At 42.1% G+C, this 19,472-nt stretch overlaps 1 protein-coding gene across 1 annotated transcript; it reads right to left on the reverse strand.

Annotated features, from left to right (window-relative positions):
• Positions 1-355: 355 nt before the first annotated feature.
• On the reverse strand, positions 356-16,850 carry LOC127584547 (acyl-CoA desaturase-like). The gene is made up of 5 exons (XM_052041317.1): positions 15,951-16,850; positions 15,422-15,552; positions 10,050-10,255; positions 6,865-7,097; positions 356-3,027 (listed from the first exon to the last, which is right to left on the reverse strand). Exons 1-5 carry the CDS (start codon positions 16,195-16,197, stop codon positions 2,828-2,830), a joined length of 1,017 nt encoding a protein of 338 aa, XP_051897277.1. The 5' UTR covers positions 16,198-16,850; the 3' UTR covers positions 356-2,827.
• Positions 16,851-19,472: the final 2,622 nt, after the last annotated feature.

Raw genomic sequence — 19,472 nt, forward strand, 5'->3', positions numbered from 1 at the left:
AGGAGAAAACTGCACCTGGATCATGTGCACATACTGCAGAAAATCCGAGAATTGCTGCATGCCATCAGAGTGGTAAGCATACTCGTATTTTAATAGAAAAACAAAGATTCACAGTGTAGTTGAGAAAGCCTGCAAAAGTGCTGGACAATAGCAGCATTTCTGCAAGAAACAATGGAAGTTTGTTATGCTGAAGCATTTAAGAGAGTTGTATTCAAACACCATTCTGAATGGTACACTCAAGTCTGAGAACGATTTGTTTCAGAGCTTCCACATAAGTCTCTGGCAGAGTACAGCTCCATAAACTAACCCTAGAACCTCCTACAACTAGTGAAAATGTAAAAAAAAGCAAGAGAACGGAAGTTAAATTGTTTATTTTAAATATTGCCTCTGTTAAAATAGGAACAAGTGGCACTGATACAAGTGCATAAAGATCTACACAATAACATGACTCACAGCAGGTTCCAGACTACAGTGTTGGTGAACAGGAGATTGCCACACTTTAGGGACATTGACTTTAATAAAGCAGAGACTATTCTGCTCGGATTTGCTGATCAGCAAGATGATTAGTTGTTCAAGCTCTTGTTAAGTGCATACATCAAGCAAAGGCAAGTCGGGATTCTGTCCCATGGTTTAATAGACTTGGGCATATGCAGACCCATTGCCAGTATTACAGTGGGATGTAGGCATTTCATTGAATAAAGTGGACTGGCACATCTGTGACTTGGTGTTGTCAAACCTTCTCACCTCCTTCCTCCCCAGATAAGTCATTAAGGTTGTAGGTGAAAGGAATGTTTTGATTGTTAAATGATAGGGTTGGCAGCCTTCACATTAGGGGAACATCTTAAATCACAATGCAACTCCTGACCCAGGTAAGTTATGTGACCTGTGTAAAACTAAGTTTGTCTGGCAGGTGAGGTCAGTTTGAGATAAAAGTTTAAATGCGTTTTTCATCTGTTACCAATGGATTATCTGTGACATAATTGTTACGTGTCCATCAAGTCAGGTCCTGAACAAATCCCTTTACCAGAAGTTTGATTTATTTTAACCCTTTGATCCAACTATTTGGAATTGGCTCATGCCCAGACCACATCCAGGGGGAAGTGATCATTCCCCAGTGCTTAAAGCAACACTGCTGGATCATTTGAAAGGAGCAATTCCAGAGGCATCACCCTGAGCAGGAACCACCCATAGCCCAAGAGACTGAAGTCAGGATAAAATCTTACCACCCAAGTGCCGTTACTGCTCCTCACAGAGGGCAAACTGACATCAGGCATTACCCATTTATGAGGTACCCAAGACCATGGACAAAAAGCATTTACTTGGTCATTATCAGGTAGAAACCCAGCCTACTTCGCATTCACAGTAGCTCACATTGTACTGTGTTGAATGCAAGAGCTGCTGTGTCACCATCTCTGGAACAATGCTGTGCCACAAGCTCATTTTGGGAAACTTGAATCAACCCTGGAGACCTGGGACCATTTCAACAGCAGAAGTATTTTTTGTAGTGTGTTTAATTATATTACTATTAATTTTCAGCATGATTATTGAAGCACAACATTCAGTCTCACAAAATACAACAACGGCATCACACCTTACACCAAAAGGAAATTCAAAGACTGAAAAAAAGAAACTCAGAATAAAGCATCTTCCAAAAGGAAACTTCATATACAGTACATTCTTGACCATCTAAAGTTCCAACTCCAAAAAAGTTCCACAGGCAATCCTGTATATTGATACACTGAATATGTGAAACAAGGATTATTTGGTGCAGGTAGATTCTCACGCTTACTAACATTTGGTGCAAACTGTCTATCATAATAATCAGTCAATATCCAAGTGTACAGAGCACAATGTGTGCTAATGCTCGATTCTCCCCGTCCCCCATAAAGGAGGCTAGACTCTGGCTTTCAGCTTATTAGAATTGTTACTTACGTTAATGAGAAATTGAGGCAGAGGGAAAACTGGGGAAAATGCAGTAGTGTCAAATGTTCGATGCACAGAAGTTAGTCAAAGGGTTTGCTTTTATTGAGCAAAAAAACTGGTCAGCATGAGGGGAGATCGAGGTTGTTGCTTGAACTGATTGGGTGATCTTAAGGCCAATACTCAACTCAAATGCTGACAAAATAAGAACGTGGCTAATGATCTAGGATGCAGAGTTTACAATTACAAACTTAATCAAATTTGTTGCAAAAGTGATATACTGCATGATTATTGAATGTGTAATAGATGGCAGTGAATGGCATACCATTAACCTTTGAAAGGACTGGGAGTGGCCAGAATTTGAGGCACCTCATCATCTCAATCCAAATCATTTCTGTACATTAATGTTGGCATACAGTGCCAAATATTTGCAAAAAAATAATTCCCTCTGATCCAGGTCATTTTAAATTTATCTCTAGCACCTGGCCGAGGGAGAGTTAAGATGGAATCCTTTAATGCAAAATCTTTTACTTGTGCAAGGAATCTTTGAAGCAGGGGTATGTGTGAAGGGTCTTGGGAGTTTACAATGCTAACACTGATACTAAACAGTTCTAGTAAAACAAGCTGTATACCGAATGCCGCAAAGATTACCATTCAGCAAGGTGCCAATTCCAAAATTCAGTATGACCCATGTCTACTATCAACAATGAAGCACAATTGTTATATTTAAAGCTGCCTGCTATTCTCAAGTCTTTCATCAGTTTACTGGTATGTGGATAGAGGAGACTTCAAAAAGGATTCCACCTTAAAAATTATAATTGCTGACAAAACTGCCTTCGTGACTGGTGGAGTCTTTGGCATTAGGGGAGCAACAGAGTAAGTTGACAGTCTGCTCTCTCAAACACGCTCAGCCACTTCTGATGCTGCCATCGCCAGTTCTCCTCCTGCGGGCCAAGATCACCTCCTGCGAGGCCCTCTTACAGTTACTGGCCAGCCCAAGCCAACACACAGCGTCGATGAAGCAGGTGGTGATGTTCCCTCGCCAGCCATACTCACTGGTCGAGTAGTCGTATGGGAACGTATGATGGTAGTTGTGGAAACCTTCTCCTGCAAAGCATGATGGGAGACTTGTCAAGACCAATTTACAAGGGATATCCAGAAATTCAGCTAATTGGTTTATTATGTCACATGTACCAGGACACGGTGAAAAGACTTGTTCTGCGTGCTATCCAGATGGATTATTCAATGCACAAATACATTGAGGTAGTACAAAAGGGAAAAAAAAATCAATGCAGAATAGAAAGTGCTATAGTTACAGAGAAAGTGCAGTGCAGGTTGACAAATAAGGTGCAAGGGCCACAACAAGGTAGGTTGAGAAATCAAGAGTTCATCTCTATTATACAAGAGGTCTGTCAAAGAGTCTTATAACAGTGGGATAAAAGCTGTCCTTGAGTCTGGTAGTGTCCTCAAGCTTTTGTATCTTCTGCCCAATGGGGGCGGGGAGAAAAGGGAGGTGGAAGGGATCTTTGAGGCAGTGGAAAGTGTAGACAGAAATCAATGGAGGGAAGGCTGGTTTTTGTGATACACTGGGTTGTGTTCACAACTCTTTAATTTGTGGAGGTCTTCGGTAGAGTAGTTGCCATAAGCCATGACGCACCCAGATAGGATGCTTTCTATGGTGCATCTATAAAAGTTAGTGAAGGTCATCAGGGACATACCAAATTTCTTTAGCTTTGAGGCACTGGTGCACTTTCTTAGCCATAGTTTCTACGTGGTTGGACCAGGACAGGCTGTTAGTGATACTCACCTAGAAACTCAGCTCTCAGCCATCTCCACCTCAGCACCATTGATACAGAAAGGGTGTGTACTCTGCCCTGTTTCATGAAGTCAATGACCAGCTTTCTCTTCACTGCCATCACACTCACCCCTTCACTACCAAAATCCTCACCCTGCCTTCAAAGTCCAGCCCATGATCTCACCAACCTGCCACTCAACACCTTCACAGGCCTCAATCTTCAAACAACACACACACACACACACACACACACACACACACACCTACACCTCTTAGGTCCACCCTTGCCTCAGCTCTGGGCCTATGGCCTCCAGGAAACTCCAGAGTCTGCCAACGTGGTCTCTGGACAGAGTACTAGGCAACTTGTTTCTGAATGCAAATCAGTGAACTGAAGTTTGCAGGTGGCTGAAACAGTTTTTTGGTGTCTGGAAGGTCTGCCCATTGTTCTCATTTAGGTTATCTCCAAACTTAATGCTAGCACCCACCTTTGCATAAAGTTGAACTTGTCCAGAAGTTTGTAGTCTAGCTGGATTTCTGACTTGCTCCACATCCTATCTGTAAATGTTCCTACACAAGGTGTCTGATAACACTCAAAGACTAAAATTCAATTTAAATGGTCCATGGGGGATGTTTTAAAACACCCAAGCCTCCATGATTACTCTGCTCTTTTGATTCTAGTCTTGTGAATCAAACTATGCAGTCTCTCATCTTGGCTCCAAAATTAGCTCCCTGCCTGATCATCACCCAAACACCATTCCCCCTCTAAAGATTTTCCATAAAACCTACTTTGACTTGGGTTTTGGTCACCATTAGGTAGTTCCATGCCAAATAAGATGCAACTATGCTCTTGCATTAACATTCAAAAAAAATTGCAGTAACTTAATTTATACAGAGGAGATTCACCAGGATGTTGCCAGGATGGGAGGATTTAGTTAAGGTGGCTGGGTTGGATAGGCTGGGGTCATTTTGCCTGTAATGGAAGAGGTCAAGGGGCAACCCAATAGGGTGTATAAGATAATGACAGCTTGATAGCTTAGATAGTCAAAATCTTTTTCCATGGTAGGGGTATCAAAAAATAAAATTCTGCTAGTGGTGGAGGAATCGGATACAATTACTGTTTAAGAGGCATTGAGACAAACACTTATGGACAAGGCAGAAAAGGATGCAGTCATAATGCAGGCAAATGGGATTACTGGAGATGTGCAAAAAAAGGTCAGCATGGACGTGGTGGGTCAAAGGGCCTGTTTCTGTGCCATACCATTGACTAATACAAGAATTTTTGAAACCATTGACAAATATTGTTTTCAGTAAAATCAAAAGCAAAGTATAGTGGAGACTGAAAATACTTAACATATCAGAACTGGGATCCAAGCTCCCCTACCCCAGCACAGGCCCCACTGGGCCTGTAGCCACCAGCCAAACTGGCACATTAAAAATTTCTCTACACAGTGCTGCCCAATGAGTATTTCCAGTGTTTTGAATTTCATTACTGCTTACAAGTCTACTCTCATCACCCATGTAACACTAGGCACTGAGTGCAGTGATACTGCAGTTAATAAGTTGCTTCCATCACTCCTCAGCGTTCAGCAGCACTCAAACTTTGACCATGACCCAACTCCCATGTTAACAGACTGCAGGATGTAGTACTTTGCCAATTGCCTGCCCACAACATAGGCCCCACTGTTCCGGAAAAGATCATTTCTCCCTGTGCTGCCTAGAGTTCATCAACTGGGATAGAATGTGTTTTTCAGAGAAACACCATCTTTAGTATTTGACACACACACAACCTGGTAACCTCCTGTTGATTTTGTCAGCAACAACTGGATACTGAACTCAAAGCCTGGTCTGTAAAAGAAAAATACAGACAATGATAAACAACTTAAGTGGCTTTGGGCTGCCCTGAGGTTCAAGATGCATTCAATTCAGTGCCAGACCTTTAAACAGTCAAATGGCTGATGGTTAATCATTTCTCAGATCAAATATTTTGGCTGGCCCATTAAGTGTGACTAATGGTTTTCTACTCAAGGCCCATTGATCATTTCCTTTCAGATGCACAGTGCTCATTTCCTTGTGATAAGCAAATCCAGCATTACAACCCTCATTGGATTTTCATTACTTTTAGTAATGCTGTGGCTTTAAGACCCCAAACTCCAGAATTCATCTCCTAAACTCTGCCTCTTTGCATTTCAAAAAAAAGTCTTCAAAACCTAGTTCTGTCAAGCTTCAGGCATTCTATGGCTTGGAGCTTTTGGGTCTCCATCTCAAGTTTTCTAATGGGGGTTATTATTAAATCTTGTCCAATTTTGCGCCTGTGAAGGGCCTTTGGGTAATACTACACCAAGGGAAAAATATTCACAGTACTGTGGTTGCTTTAGAGTGTTGTGTGGAAGGGTGGGGTTGTCAGCAGAGCTTCAAGAGAAAAAACCTAATCAAACCTACTTTTTTTAAAAAAAAATGTAAAGTTAACCCAAAAAAAGATTTGTTCTGTTTCAGGCTTATAGTTACAATTTCTTTAGGAGAAACAATGGCCTCTTAGATTGATTAACCTGACCAAAGTCAAACAATTTCAGATGCTAAGAGATGAATCTTTCAGATTTGCTGGATTACTTTAGAGGCCAAGGGAATATTTGCACAGCTCTTTCCCCTGAGATTCAAGTGGGTGGAGTGAAATACAATGGGGAATAAAAACAGTGGAAAGAACATGAACAACAAAATAGTTGTTTAGTGCTCTGTAGTATCTTTACATTCAAACAACCTTCAGGCAGGATACATTGTGACATTCCAATACTTTCTTCCCCTTGTAGCCACAGGCATGTTCAACTTTCACCCAATAACCTAGTACCAAGTTTTTAATCTCTTTACATTGTGAGCAAAGAAATGCAGCAGGTTTTACTCTCAAGTTTAAGAATGCAGTCAGAGTCAAAAATCATATCTGATTAAAATTACGCAACAGCCCATTAGATTATCTCAAGGATAAAGTTAAGCACATAGTTGTGGACAAGAAAAATGGAAATAAGAGCCAAGCAGATGAGTATCAGCAGCAACTGAAATTGTAAAGATCTGAAAGAAAGTTGGATAGAATTGGAAATGGAAGTATCGTCTCCTTGGAGGACCAGATATAGTAATGCACAGTCAGGCAGGGTTCCTACCTATTGCCCCAAATGCGACAAATCTGTTCTCCCGAGGATTAATTGTTCGGTCATAGGGTCGGTTACCAAACATATGCGCTGCGCTGTTCACCAGCCAGGTGGCATTCAACACTAACGTGTACCGCAGAATGGCAGCCAGGAAGTAGGAAATCCAAAGCGTCTCATCCCAGAAATACCAGGGGACAAACGTTGGGAGGACGAAGCACAACAGCACCACAGAGGGTTTATAGTATCTGAAAGAGGAAGGCATTTGTTACAAGAAAGTCAGTGTATTTAATCATCAGTTCCAGGAATTGTGTGATGTTGACTTTGGTTTGGCTGGTTTGAGTGGGATGCAGGTAATAACAGTGGCTGCAACTGGTTATTGAATACTTGATTGGGCATCAATGACAAAAATTATCCCTCAAACTGAAAACTTGCAATTCAACAGACTCACATCTCTTTACATGAAGCCATTACTTGATCCAAAGCTGATATTTAAGTCTTGTCCTGACTTCTCAAAATTATAATTTACTTGCAAGTTGCTCCGTGCTTTCATTTATTCTTCCCACTGTGAGCACCATATACTCTCAGCTGAAAACTGGGTAAAATAATATAGCAGTTACAATACCAAGTTAATAACTCAATTATAAGTGGCAACTTACAAGATAAGTTATCCACTATCAAGAAGAATGGAGCCTTTGAAGTGTTTTAAAAACATTCACTCATGTTATACCTCCAATTCCAGTCCCAGACTATGGTTAACTCAATGTTCTGAAGGTCAGTTAGCTGATGGTATCAGAGAGTTGTTCGTCCTACTCAGGAGATCCAAGAACAAAGCCGAGGCCAACAGTTAAAATGGAGTACTGCATTGTTGAATGTTTGACATTTGGACAGGAAGCCACTAACTGCAAAGATCCCCAGGATATTGTCTCAGGAAACATGCCATTTCCCCACCAGTGATTGGTTAATATTTATTCCCCAACAGATACTAACAACTTCATCCACTTTGACACGTGTAGTACCTTGCAATGCATAAATTGGCTGCCACATTGCTGTAGAGCTTTGGGATATCCTGAAATGTATTTAAACAATTAAGTGGCCCTACAGCATAGCTGCCAGGATCATCATCATCAAATATGAATGTACAATAAATTCATCGAACATAGAACACTACAGCACAGTACAGGCCCTTCAGCCCACAATGTTGTGCTGACATTTTATCCTGCTCCAAGATCTATCTAACCCTTCCCTCCCACATAGCCCCCTATTTTTCTGTCATTCATGTGCCTGTCTAAGAGTCTCTTAAATGTCCCTAATGTCTCTGCACCCACAACCTCTGCAGGCAGTGCTTTCCACACACCCACCACTAAAAAAAAACTTACCCCTGACATCCCCCTTTACCTTCCTCCAATCACCTTAAAATTATGTCCCCTTGTGTTAGCCATTGTCACACTGGGAAAAAAAAGTCTCTGACTGTCCATTCGATCTATGCCCCTCATCATCTTGTACACCTCTATCAAGTCACCTCTCATCCTCCTTCTCTCCAAAGAAGAAAGCCCTAGCTTACTCAACCTATCCTCATAAGACATGCTCTCTAATCCAGGCAGCATCCTGGCAAGTCTCCTCTGCACCCTCTCTAAAGCTTCCACATCCTTTCTATAATGAGGCAACCAGAACAGACCACAATACTTCCAAGTGTGGTCTGACCAGATTTCTATAGAGCTGCAAAATCACCTCGCGGCTCTTGAACTCAATACCCCGACTAATGAAGGCCAGCACACCATACACCTTCTTAACAACCCCATTGACCTGTGCGGCAACCTTGAGGGATCAATGGATGTGGACCCCAAGATCCCTCTGATCCTCCACACTGCTAAGAGCCCTGCCATTAACCTTGTATTCTGCCTTCAAATTCAATCTCCTGAGGTGTATCACTTCACACTTAGCTAGACTTCCCTTCCTGTCCGCAGCTGCTGTTTGAGAGGGAGCGCTTGGTGGCCATGCAGACTCAGATCAGGGAAACGCCTTCCAAGGAATCTCCACAGAAATTTTCTCCTTATAGAGGAGAATTTCAAGAATACAAACCATAAACGCAAACTGAAATGCACTTGTGGCATATGGCAGATGACAGACAGCTGGAATTGTAACATTTAAGCAGCCTAAAATTAGTACAGGCAGCGAAGTTAGAAAATCTGGCTTGCCAAGGTAGACCAATTCTTGCAAAGGCCTGCCCTGATTTTGGGAACATGGAGGAGCTGCATACTTCAAGGTAGCAAAACAAACCAGTTGGTGCAGAGAGCAGCAACAGGCCCCAGTTCTGAGAAGCCCTTGCTCCTGGTCACCATAAAGATAACATTGGGCAACATTGTTCTGGCTTTTGTTCCAAGAGTCCAGGTGTATCATGTGCACCAAATCCCAAAGCCAGACAGTTATTGGAGCAATTAAAAAAGGACTTCCTGCAGAAGGCTGGTTGCTGCAGTTGACTAGTCCATTCTTCTTACATTTGATAATTAGTTTAAAATCTAACTTAACCCAACTATTGCAATGAGCCATTTCTGGACAGGTTGGCACAATGAGCATCAAAACTATTCTGTTCAAGAGGACATTTGCTATTGTCATTGAAAGCCCTTTCAACCCTGTGAAAGCAGGCAGATTTTAAAAAACCTAGCAAACCTGCTCTACAGGGCCAAACAATTCTCCAACCATATTCTACACAAGTTGGGAATGTTCTAAGATGCGCCAAGGATCCAATGCATTTCATATCAGATTTGGTTATTAGAGAATAACAAAAGCATGATCTATTTAGTTAATGCTGCCTTGAAACTAAGATTTCAGTGGTACTATGTCAGAGATCTGGTATTAACTTCCAGCATTTCACATACCATGACAGGCTGTAGAGGAAAGCTCCCACTATCCTGCTTCAACAAGGCCCGAGCTCCAAGTTCAGACAAGTCCCAAATAGTTCCCATACCATCCATATTCTACATCCTACCCTCACCTCTATGGGAGATACTCATGTCCCTATACTAGCCAAACCACGCTGAACCATGGGCAGCTTTGTATCAGGTACTTATGCCCAAGTGAAGCTGGATTGAGTCTGACCAAACAGTGGATCTACATTTCATCATATGAAAATCATGGGCATTGAAGCATAATAATGTTTAACATTATTATCAAGTAGAGAAACTGCAGACTCTACTAACTTTTTTTGAAACATGACAACAGGGTCTGCCTCCAAGTCACTCAGGTCCAGCTTCTTCCCCTTCTCAATCACATCCGGATGCTTCCGGACCATCAGCCATCCAACATGCGAAAAGAAAAAGCCACGTGAGGCATTGTGAGGATCAGCATCTGTCTCAGAGAACTTGTGATGAACTCGATGGTCCCTTGCCCATTCATAAATATGGTTCTAAGTAAAAGGGAAAAATTACAGTGTTAGTAAATGCAACCTGCATGGTTCAAACTTCTTTCCTTTCCCCCTTCCTCCACAATTTGTCTCACCATCCAGTGCTGCCAGCCCATTCCTACCCAAAGTCCATCAATTTACAGTGTTCCTTGTCATACCAGCCAACTCACACCACACATAGAATGTACACTGTCTGGGTCAAGCAGCAAGTCAGAACTTTGTACTCTGAACTGCTCTCTTGGTGTTGAGCTTACTTTGAATCTTGTCACCTTAACATCCTTGCATGTCAAGTGGACTCAGGATAGTCTCAAGTTCTGCACAGCACAAACTGGCACTGCCAAAATTAGACTGGTCTAAAAGGCACTGTTTTATTGCATTTATGCACCAATGCTGAATACTGAAAATACTCAGCAGGTCAGGCAGCATCTTTAGAGAAAGAAAGTTAACGTTTCAGGTTAATGAGCTTTCATCAGAATTGGAGAACAATTCCAGAGGATTAACTTGATGAATTCCACAATCAGATAACTAACTTTTCCAGTTTGTGTCAGAACTGGCCAGTTCTAGTGCAAGATCATCCACCTTAACCTAGTTTATCCACCTCCCTCCACAGATGCTACCTAATTTGCAGTGCATTTCCAGCTTTCTCTTTTATTTCAGATTTCCAGCAACTGATGTACTTTTGTATTCTCTCACCACTTGCTCATTTGTCTATTTATGTGGCAGCTCTGAAAGCATCGTCATCAGGACAACCTTGGTCTCTACCCAATCACAGGCATAACCCCTCATCTGGAAGAAGATCAACTTATAATGTTACCTCCACTTCTCTCTACAGTTGCTGACCCACTGAGCATTTCCTGTTATATTATCAGATTTCCTTGCTTTTAGGATTTTCTATTAAAATTTGAAAACATTGTGTAAAGTTCCCATGGAGCACTATAATCCATGGTGCAATGGTATTATTGTGGACTGTTCACGTGAAACAAACCAACAACAGGAAATCATACAGCATCTTTAATCTAGTACAATTTCCTGAGGCACTGATTAAAGACCATATCAAACAAAAAGAAACTGAGCCCCAGAAAGACAGATGACTAGAAGTGTGGTCAGAGTTAGGCTTTCTGTTAAAGGAATGAGGGAAGATTGGGCTAGGGAAAGGAATTCTAGAACTCAGACTTGAACAACAAGAAAACAAAATAAAAATCAGGGACAAAGTCAGCTCTGAAGGAGCACAAGCAAGAGGTGTGGCTGATTTCATTGACAAGGACAATAAACTTTTAAAAACAGATGCAGTCAATGTAAATTTTGCAGAATAGCAATAGCTTACATGAGTAAATGTATATGCTCTCTTCATAAATATCAGAGAAGTTTAAATTTCTCTATACAATTTCTTATAGCAACCAAAGAATTATAGTAAAATTATAATACAGGTGGTGGTTATTTGGCTCCATGCCTGTGCTGGTTGAAGAGCAACCCTGCCCTATGTCATTTTCCCAGCTGCAAGTGCATAGCCCTGCAGGTCAACTCTCCAAATGTGCATCCAAGTAGCTTTTGTTTTTAAAGAAAGCATTGTGAGCGAGGGTTTCTGTCTCTACCACACTGTGGGAGAATTTTCTTCACACCCCCTCTAGTCTTACCAATTATTTTTAAGTCTGCATCCCTTGGTTTTTTTTAAAAAAGAAAAGGGGAGCAAATAAGGAGGACCTATCAAGGCCTCAAATTTTATGCCCCCACATTAGGTTTCCCCATCGGCCTTCCCTGTTCAAAAGAAACCAGCTCGTCAAATTTTTCCTCCTGGTAACAATTTTCTAGCCCTGGCACGTGGTAAATTTCCTCTGCATTCTCTTCAGCAGAGTCATATCTTTCTTGCAATGTGGTGTCCAGAGCTATGTACAATCTTCAAACTGGGAGCTAACTAGACTGGTGCTGAAACTGTCTCCTTGTTCTTATACTCTCCACCTCAGCCAATGCAAGTAAACTATCCCACAAGCATTTTGAACAACCTATTGAACACTCCAAGGTCCCCTTCACTCCCCACCATCCCTCCCTTGGCCATTTATTCTGCATCATCATCTTGCCTTGTTGCTCCTCCTGGATCCATGAGTTTTTACTTTTCTGTTGACCAGTCTGTTATGGGGTCTTGCCAAAAATCAAAGTATATAAAATTCACTACCTCATTACCTGCTCAAGAAAAGTTTTAGTCAGACACAACTTTCCCCAAAATCTATGGAGGGTCACTGACTTATCTGACCTTTCCTAAACAAAAGTTTATTCTGGACCCCTAGATGGATTCTAATAATTTACCCACCACTGAAATAAATCAAACTGCCCTGTAATTATTTGTCCCTTCTTCCCATTTCAAAAACAGTTCATGAACCATCTTACAGTCCTCTGGCACTATTCATGTAGCTAGGGAGGACTGAAAAAAAGTCAAAGCCTCCACAATTTCCTCCCTTGCTTTTTATAAGAGCCTGCACTTCATGCAAGTCTCGTGATTTATCCATCTTCTAAGATCCCAAACTCTTTTATACTTCCTGTTTATCCATCCAATATTTTGCAGTCATTTCATCCTAACCACAAAATCACCACTATTCACTTCTGAAGAGACAGCCACAAAATATTCATTAAAAACCTTTCCCACATCCTCTGCTTACAGGTTATCTTTGGTCCTTAATAGCTCCTACTCTGTTATCCTCTTGATTTTTATATAATTAAAACTACTTTGATCTTGACTTGCTTTTTAAAAAACCTTCTTTGCTTTCTTACTTTTCAATTTCACTATGCTGTACACACTCTGTCATAGCCTCTTTTCTGATTATCCTACCCTCATGTATTTAGTCAACTACGAGACACCAGGTTTGGCAGTCACAGCCTTTTATGTGGCAACAAGTCTACTCCAAATCACTCAAATCCCCTTCTTAAAAATCCTCCTGTCACTTTCAAGTAACCTTTCCCAGTTCAACTTTGCCAAATCACTTCAGTCTAATACAGCTGGCCTTACTCCAGTCCAGAACTTTAGCTCCCATTTTATCTTTGTCCTCTTCCATAATCATGTCAAATCTCATGGAATTTTGTTCACCACTGCAAGCCCAATGGAGGGGGCAACAAGGCAAGATGATGCAGAATAAGTGGCCCAGTGGAGGGAGGGAGGGTGGGGAGTGAAGGGGACCTTGGAGTGTTCAATAGATGCTCCTTTCCTCTGACCAGCTGCATTCCCCAAAAGCAAATCAAGAAGTGACCCTCTTGTTGAGCTTGTGACGTAACTATCCATAAAACAAAATTGCATCTTGGGTATTCTGCCTCCACATTGCCTTTGTTAGAGGACAATTAAAATTTTCCACAATTACTGCCCTTCTGCTGTTGCTCTGGTCAGAATTTTCCTACTCAGACTGTTTGGAGGTCCGCAGTCAGCTTTCAAAGGCGAGATTGTTTTTCCGCTCTTCAATCCAAACATCCTCACCATGACCCTTCTAACAGTGATTGTTTCTTTGGCCAATGTTGCCATACCATCATCTTATCTGACCAGGAATGTGAAGCTTTCAACCCCGTCCCTTATTTTAGCTATTGCTGAAACATAGCTTAAAAATCTCCATGCGTCTACAGTGCCCTCAATTCATCTGCCTCATTTACTACAGTCCTTGCATTTAGGCACAGCTAGATTAAAACATCTGCCTCCTCATTCCACTCTTCCCCCTACTGATTTTATTTAAAAAAAACTCAGATTTCCATTCCTGTCAAGGTAGTTTAAACCCTCTCCAACGGTACTACCAACTCCAGCATGACAGCATTAGTCAGAACCTTAGAGCTACAACCCAAGTGGATAGTACAGAATGTCCCAAATCCCCAGCCCTCCCTCCCAAGTCTGCCCTGCCCAGGGATTCCTATACTCACTGGCACTGGAATCATAATTGACTTCATCCCTTCCAAAATATTCTGTAGCTGTTGACTGATACCCCAAGTGTATCAGTGAATATAACACTGCCGTTTTATAACTTTAAAATTCATTCACTGAACATGGATGTCACTGGCAAGACAGGCATGTATTTCCCATTCCTGTACATCCTTAAGAATCAACCACATTAATGGGTCTGGAAGCTCAAAGGCCTTACCAGGTAATAAATGGATTTTCTGCCCTGATGGACATTGGTGAAACAAATGGGTTTTTAAAACCACAATCTATTAGTTTCATGGGTACTATTATGGAAATAACTTAAAACTCTGAAGTTAATTACTTGAATTTCAGTCCCTCAACAATTACCATGGTGGGATTTGAGCTGTCATCTCAGGATCAATGGTCCAGAATTCTGGCTACCAATTTTCTTATTTACAACAGACGGCAGCCATTCGGCCCATCAAGTCTACTCCAGCTCTTAAGAACAATCCCACTCCTCCACTTGTTTTCCCCATAACCTATTCACTCTCACTAGGAGTAATTTACTGTGACCAATTAACCTACCAACCAGCACATCTCTGGGATGTGGGAGGAAACCAGAGTACCTGGAGGAAACCCACAGAATTACAGGGTGAATGTACAAACTCCATACCAAGAACAGCAGATGCCAGGACTGAAACAAGGTTACTGGAGTGGTCAGGCAGCCCCTGCCACTTTCCAGTGACCCACTATTCTATGTTGCCCTTGTTTATGTTACTTCAGAGATCAATGACTCTACTTAACAACAGAAAATACCCCTTCAGTGAATAAAATCCTTCATCACTAGGATTCTGTTGTTCAAAAGATGGTGGGGGGGGTGGGGGGAGAGAGAAGAAAGGGGTCATTTCATTAAGTTTACACTACAGGAACATCCATTGGCTTGAGATATGAAGGAAAACGAGTCAAGCATGACCCCAATTATTGAAAAAATTAAAAAGTGCAGATATTGGAAGTCTGAAATAGAATCTAAAGTGCTGGAAACACCCAGGTCAAGTAGCAACTGTGGAAGGCAAGCTTGAGTTACAGTTAACTGTGCTTTTGTGTTCAGTTAACTGCTGAATGCTTCTAGCATTTACTCCACCCCCCCCACCCTCATGCTTGTTGGGGGGGGGGGGGGGAGGAATATTTTATATTCACCCCCCCCCCCATCTTTGACTCACAACTGTGGTTATTGAGCGAGAAACCACAATCGGAACGCCCTCCTCCCCCCCCCCCCCCCCCCCCCCCCCCCCCGCCTTCACCTGAAAAGCCATTGAATTGGCAATGGCCAGGAACATTCTGAGCGGCGTGGTGGCAGTGTAGGATCGGTGACTCCAGAGCCGGTGGGCGCCCGCCGTCACCCCGAGGGCGCTCAGCAAGAAACAGAAGGCGGCTACAGAGAAAGAAAAAGACGCAGTTGAAGCAGCCAGTGAAAGCCTCGATAAAAGAACTGCAACCTTGTTTCCACCACTGAGGGTAAAGAGAAAGTGAGAGAACAAAGGGTAGTGCGAAAGACTTAAATACGCAACGAACAATGTTTGATACTGAAACCATGCGCCACTGGAAGCTCGGCACCTCGATTACACCGAAGAATGAAGCTAAATCCAACCATTTAAGCAGCACGTTCATTTTAAATATTACTGTATTAAATTGCAAAGGTTCAATCACTATGACGCATGTTATTTCACCCAAAAGTTGCAAATTTTAATGCATCATTTGAACATATGGCTGCAAAAAAAATTTATAATCGAATGCGATAAAGATTGCTTATAAAATGAAAGACTATCTTACCCCAGAGCCAGGTTAGAGGCTTGGCGGAAGGCACCAGGGTGACGGCGTAGACGGCCAAGAGATGGAGGGCCCCCATCAGGATGATATTCCGCCACACCATGATCATGGGCGGCTTGGCTTTCTTCTCCACGTACGTGGTGTCGAAAGCATCGTCGACCGGCGGACGGTCGTCCACGAAGTCGGTCGGGAGCTCGGAGTCGGGGTCTGCGGCCGGTGCTTGGCTGCGGCTGCGGGCGGTGGTGGTCATGTTGCAGCGGCCGGTTGCAGATGGAGGAGCTCCGGACACCAGCCCGTGGCGCTGTACTGCCTTCCAGACGCTGATGGACAAGTGGGTGTTGTTGGGGATGAAGATGATCAATAAAGCAGCCGGCTGATACTTTTCGGAAGACAAAATCGCATTGCATTCATTGGTCCAGCTTGGTTTGGTACCACCACACCCCAGTCCTGATTGGTTCTATATTGGTGGCATGTTATGCTTGCAACACTCTCGTACAGAAGCAATTACATATCTAATATATGCGCAACGCAATGCAATTTTTGCATCGTGCATTAAACGAGGGTGGAGTGACTTATCCCTTTTCAATTAATGCATGCTAATTAATGATCTAACTCTATTTTAAAACTTTTTATTTGGAATTTCGCGTAATAATGTTGCTGCACCCTTTAATTTTTTTTGTTGTAAGGGAATGTGCTTCCCTAGTTGGAGGCAATCAAGCATCACCTGAGCGGGCGAGTCAACGGCCTGCAGTAACCCAAGGAAAATGTGGGTCATTGTGCCAGGATTTCCTGCAGGTCCTAGCGTCCACCATTTCCAGCCAGTAATTTAAACTGTGAGCCATTTTAGTTACTTTTTTTAAAAAATCATGTCCTTCACATGTTTTTATTCTGCTCCCTTCAAGGCCTTGTAAGCACGCATGATAAAATTAAATCACTATTTGAGTCTTGATTTTATTGTAACGTAGTTACAATTTTTGTTACAATAATGTTTTAGCACGTTTATATTCATTCGTGTTATAATCCTAAAATAAAATTGATTTTCAACGTGTGTTTAGTGAAGTTTTGATTAAAATTATCAGCTTGAAGTGATATCAAATTTCCGCGGAATTCATTCCATGTCAAATAAATGTTTATTGGAGCGATAGAAAAATGTAAACTACGCTGCATTTAATCCAGCATGGTTGCAAAAAGTAAACTATGGAAAGCAATTATTTTTATGCAGTTAAGTGCTAATGATACGTATTAAATAATGCGAAAGGAGTTTTTTCAGCTTCAATTTTTTTCAAGCACAAAATGGAGCTGTAATTTTAGACACATGGTTGAGTCACTATGTGAGTTTTTAGGTTCGTTCCCCCAACCCTGAACTGCATTGCATGAAGCACGGATTTAACTACATGTGTTAACATCATGTGGTTAGGCGAGGGGGTTGCAGCAAATGCTGCTATTCACTTTGATATTTACAATCAAAGGCGTATTGTACTCGCTGATTCCTACGTGTTCTTTTTTGGCTCACCGCCTGACTCCACTTTATCCGATAGTAACCCTCTCATTCGTCTGTCACATGATCTCTGGGCGGTCCCTCCGGCAGCATTAAGCAAGTAAAAGCGAGGGGTGAAATTTGACGCCCTCCCGCGTCTTGCGTTTTTAGTTGATTCCAACGGTCTGACTCGTTAAGAAAATAAGTAACTTGCAAAGGAAAACCTGCCACTGTCTTTTCAGTTACAACATACCGCACTCCTAATCTTTCTCCAGTATTAATAATTCTCAAGAGTAGTGAATACTTGGAAAATTCTGGTAATCTAATCTCAGTGATGAGGGTAACAGGTTGCTTTTTGAAGACCAATGCATGTTCATGTGCATCAACTACTAGTAAACGCTGTGTTCTGAATAAAAATAATTGGTCTGAAAAATAAAGACAATTGAAAGAATCCACAGTAATTCAAGTGGAAAAAAATTCCAAGGTGCGACACAAGCGGTTCATTGAATTCAGTCTGATTCCAGGTTTAATAAAGTGGTCACCAGGTCAGATGTGATTAGATGAAGTGAGGTAGGAGGTTTGAATGAATCATAAACACTGATACAGACCACTGAGGGTGAAGTGAGGACATGAAAAAGCACTGGCCAGCAACATTAAGGAAAATCCCAAAGCATTTTGTGGGTATATTAAGGGCAATAGGGTAACCAGGGAAGGACTAGGTCCCAATGGGGAACCAAAGTGGCAATCTGTACATGGAGCTGGAGGTTGAGAGTGAGACCCTAAACCTTCTCATCTGTGTTTACTATCGAGAGGACATAATAGGCACAGCAGTGGGCTGGTCAAGCTATTCAGTATGATCATGGCTGATCTGCCCCAGGCCTTAACTCCTCATCTGTGCCAGATCCTCATCGCACTCAATTCTCTGCTTTAGAAAGTGTATCTACTTCCTCTTTAAATACTCCCAGTGATCTAACCCTCTGGGGGAGAGAATTCCAGAGATTCACCACCCTCTGTGAGAAGAAATTCCTACACACTGCAGTTTTAAATGACTGTCCCCTTATCTTGCAACAACATCCTCTCATTCAAGACTCCGTCATTAGTGTAAACATCTCAATGTCTATCTCATTGTGCCCCCTATGGATCCTCTATGTTTCAATAAGATCTCATCCTTCTAAACTCTAAGAATTTAGATCCTATGAGCTCACGATCTACCTTGTTGTGACCTTGCACCTTATTGCACTGCACTTTCTCTGTAGCTGTGACGCTTTGCTCTGTATTGTTATTGTTTTTACCTGTACTACATCAATGCACTCTGTACTGACTCAATGTAACTGCACTATGTAATGAATTGACCTGTATGATCGGCATGCAAAACAAGTTTTTCACTGTACCTCGGTACAAGTGACAATAATAAACCAATACCAATACCATTTTCTTTAGCTGCTAGTGGTAAGATAACCCTCACATTTCAGGAATTAGGCAAGTGAATTTCTTTTGGATAGTCTCTAATGCGATATATCCTGTCTTAAATAAGGGGACCAATAATAATAATAATTGTGCAGAGTACTCCACAGGCACGGTAGTGTAGTGGTTAGCATGACGCTATTACAGCGCCAGCGACCCGGGTTCAATTCCCACCGCTGTCTGTAAGGAGTTTGTACGTTCTCCCCATGTCTGCGTGGGTTTCCTCTGGGTGCTCCGGTTTCCTCCCACGTTCCAAAGGCGTACGGGTTAGGAAGTTGTGGGCATGCTATGTTGGCGCTGGAAGCGTGGCGACACTTGCAGGCTGCCCCCAGAACACTCTACGCAAAAGATGCATTTCACTGTGTTTCGATGTACATGTGACGAATAAAGATATCTTATGTGTGGCCTCACCAACACCCTGTACAATTGTAGCAATAATACTTCCCAATTTCTAAACTGCATTGTAGTTGGAGAATTCAGGGAGGGGGACAGTGGAATTCCAGAATAAATTACCATTGAAAAGGAGGAGGTACCAAATGTTTTAGCAGGCCCAAAGGTAAATAAATCCCCAGTGACAATGAGGC

Source organism: Pristis pectinata, chromosome 30 (genome assembly GCF_009764475.1).
Source record: "Pristis pectinata isolate sPriPec2 chromosome 30, sPriPec2.1.pri, whole genome shotgun sequence".
Lineage (NCBI taxonomy): Eukaryota > Metazoa > Chordata > Chondrichthyes > Rhinopristiformes > Pristidae > Pristis > Pristis pectinata.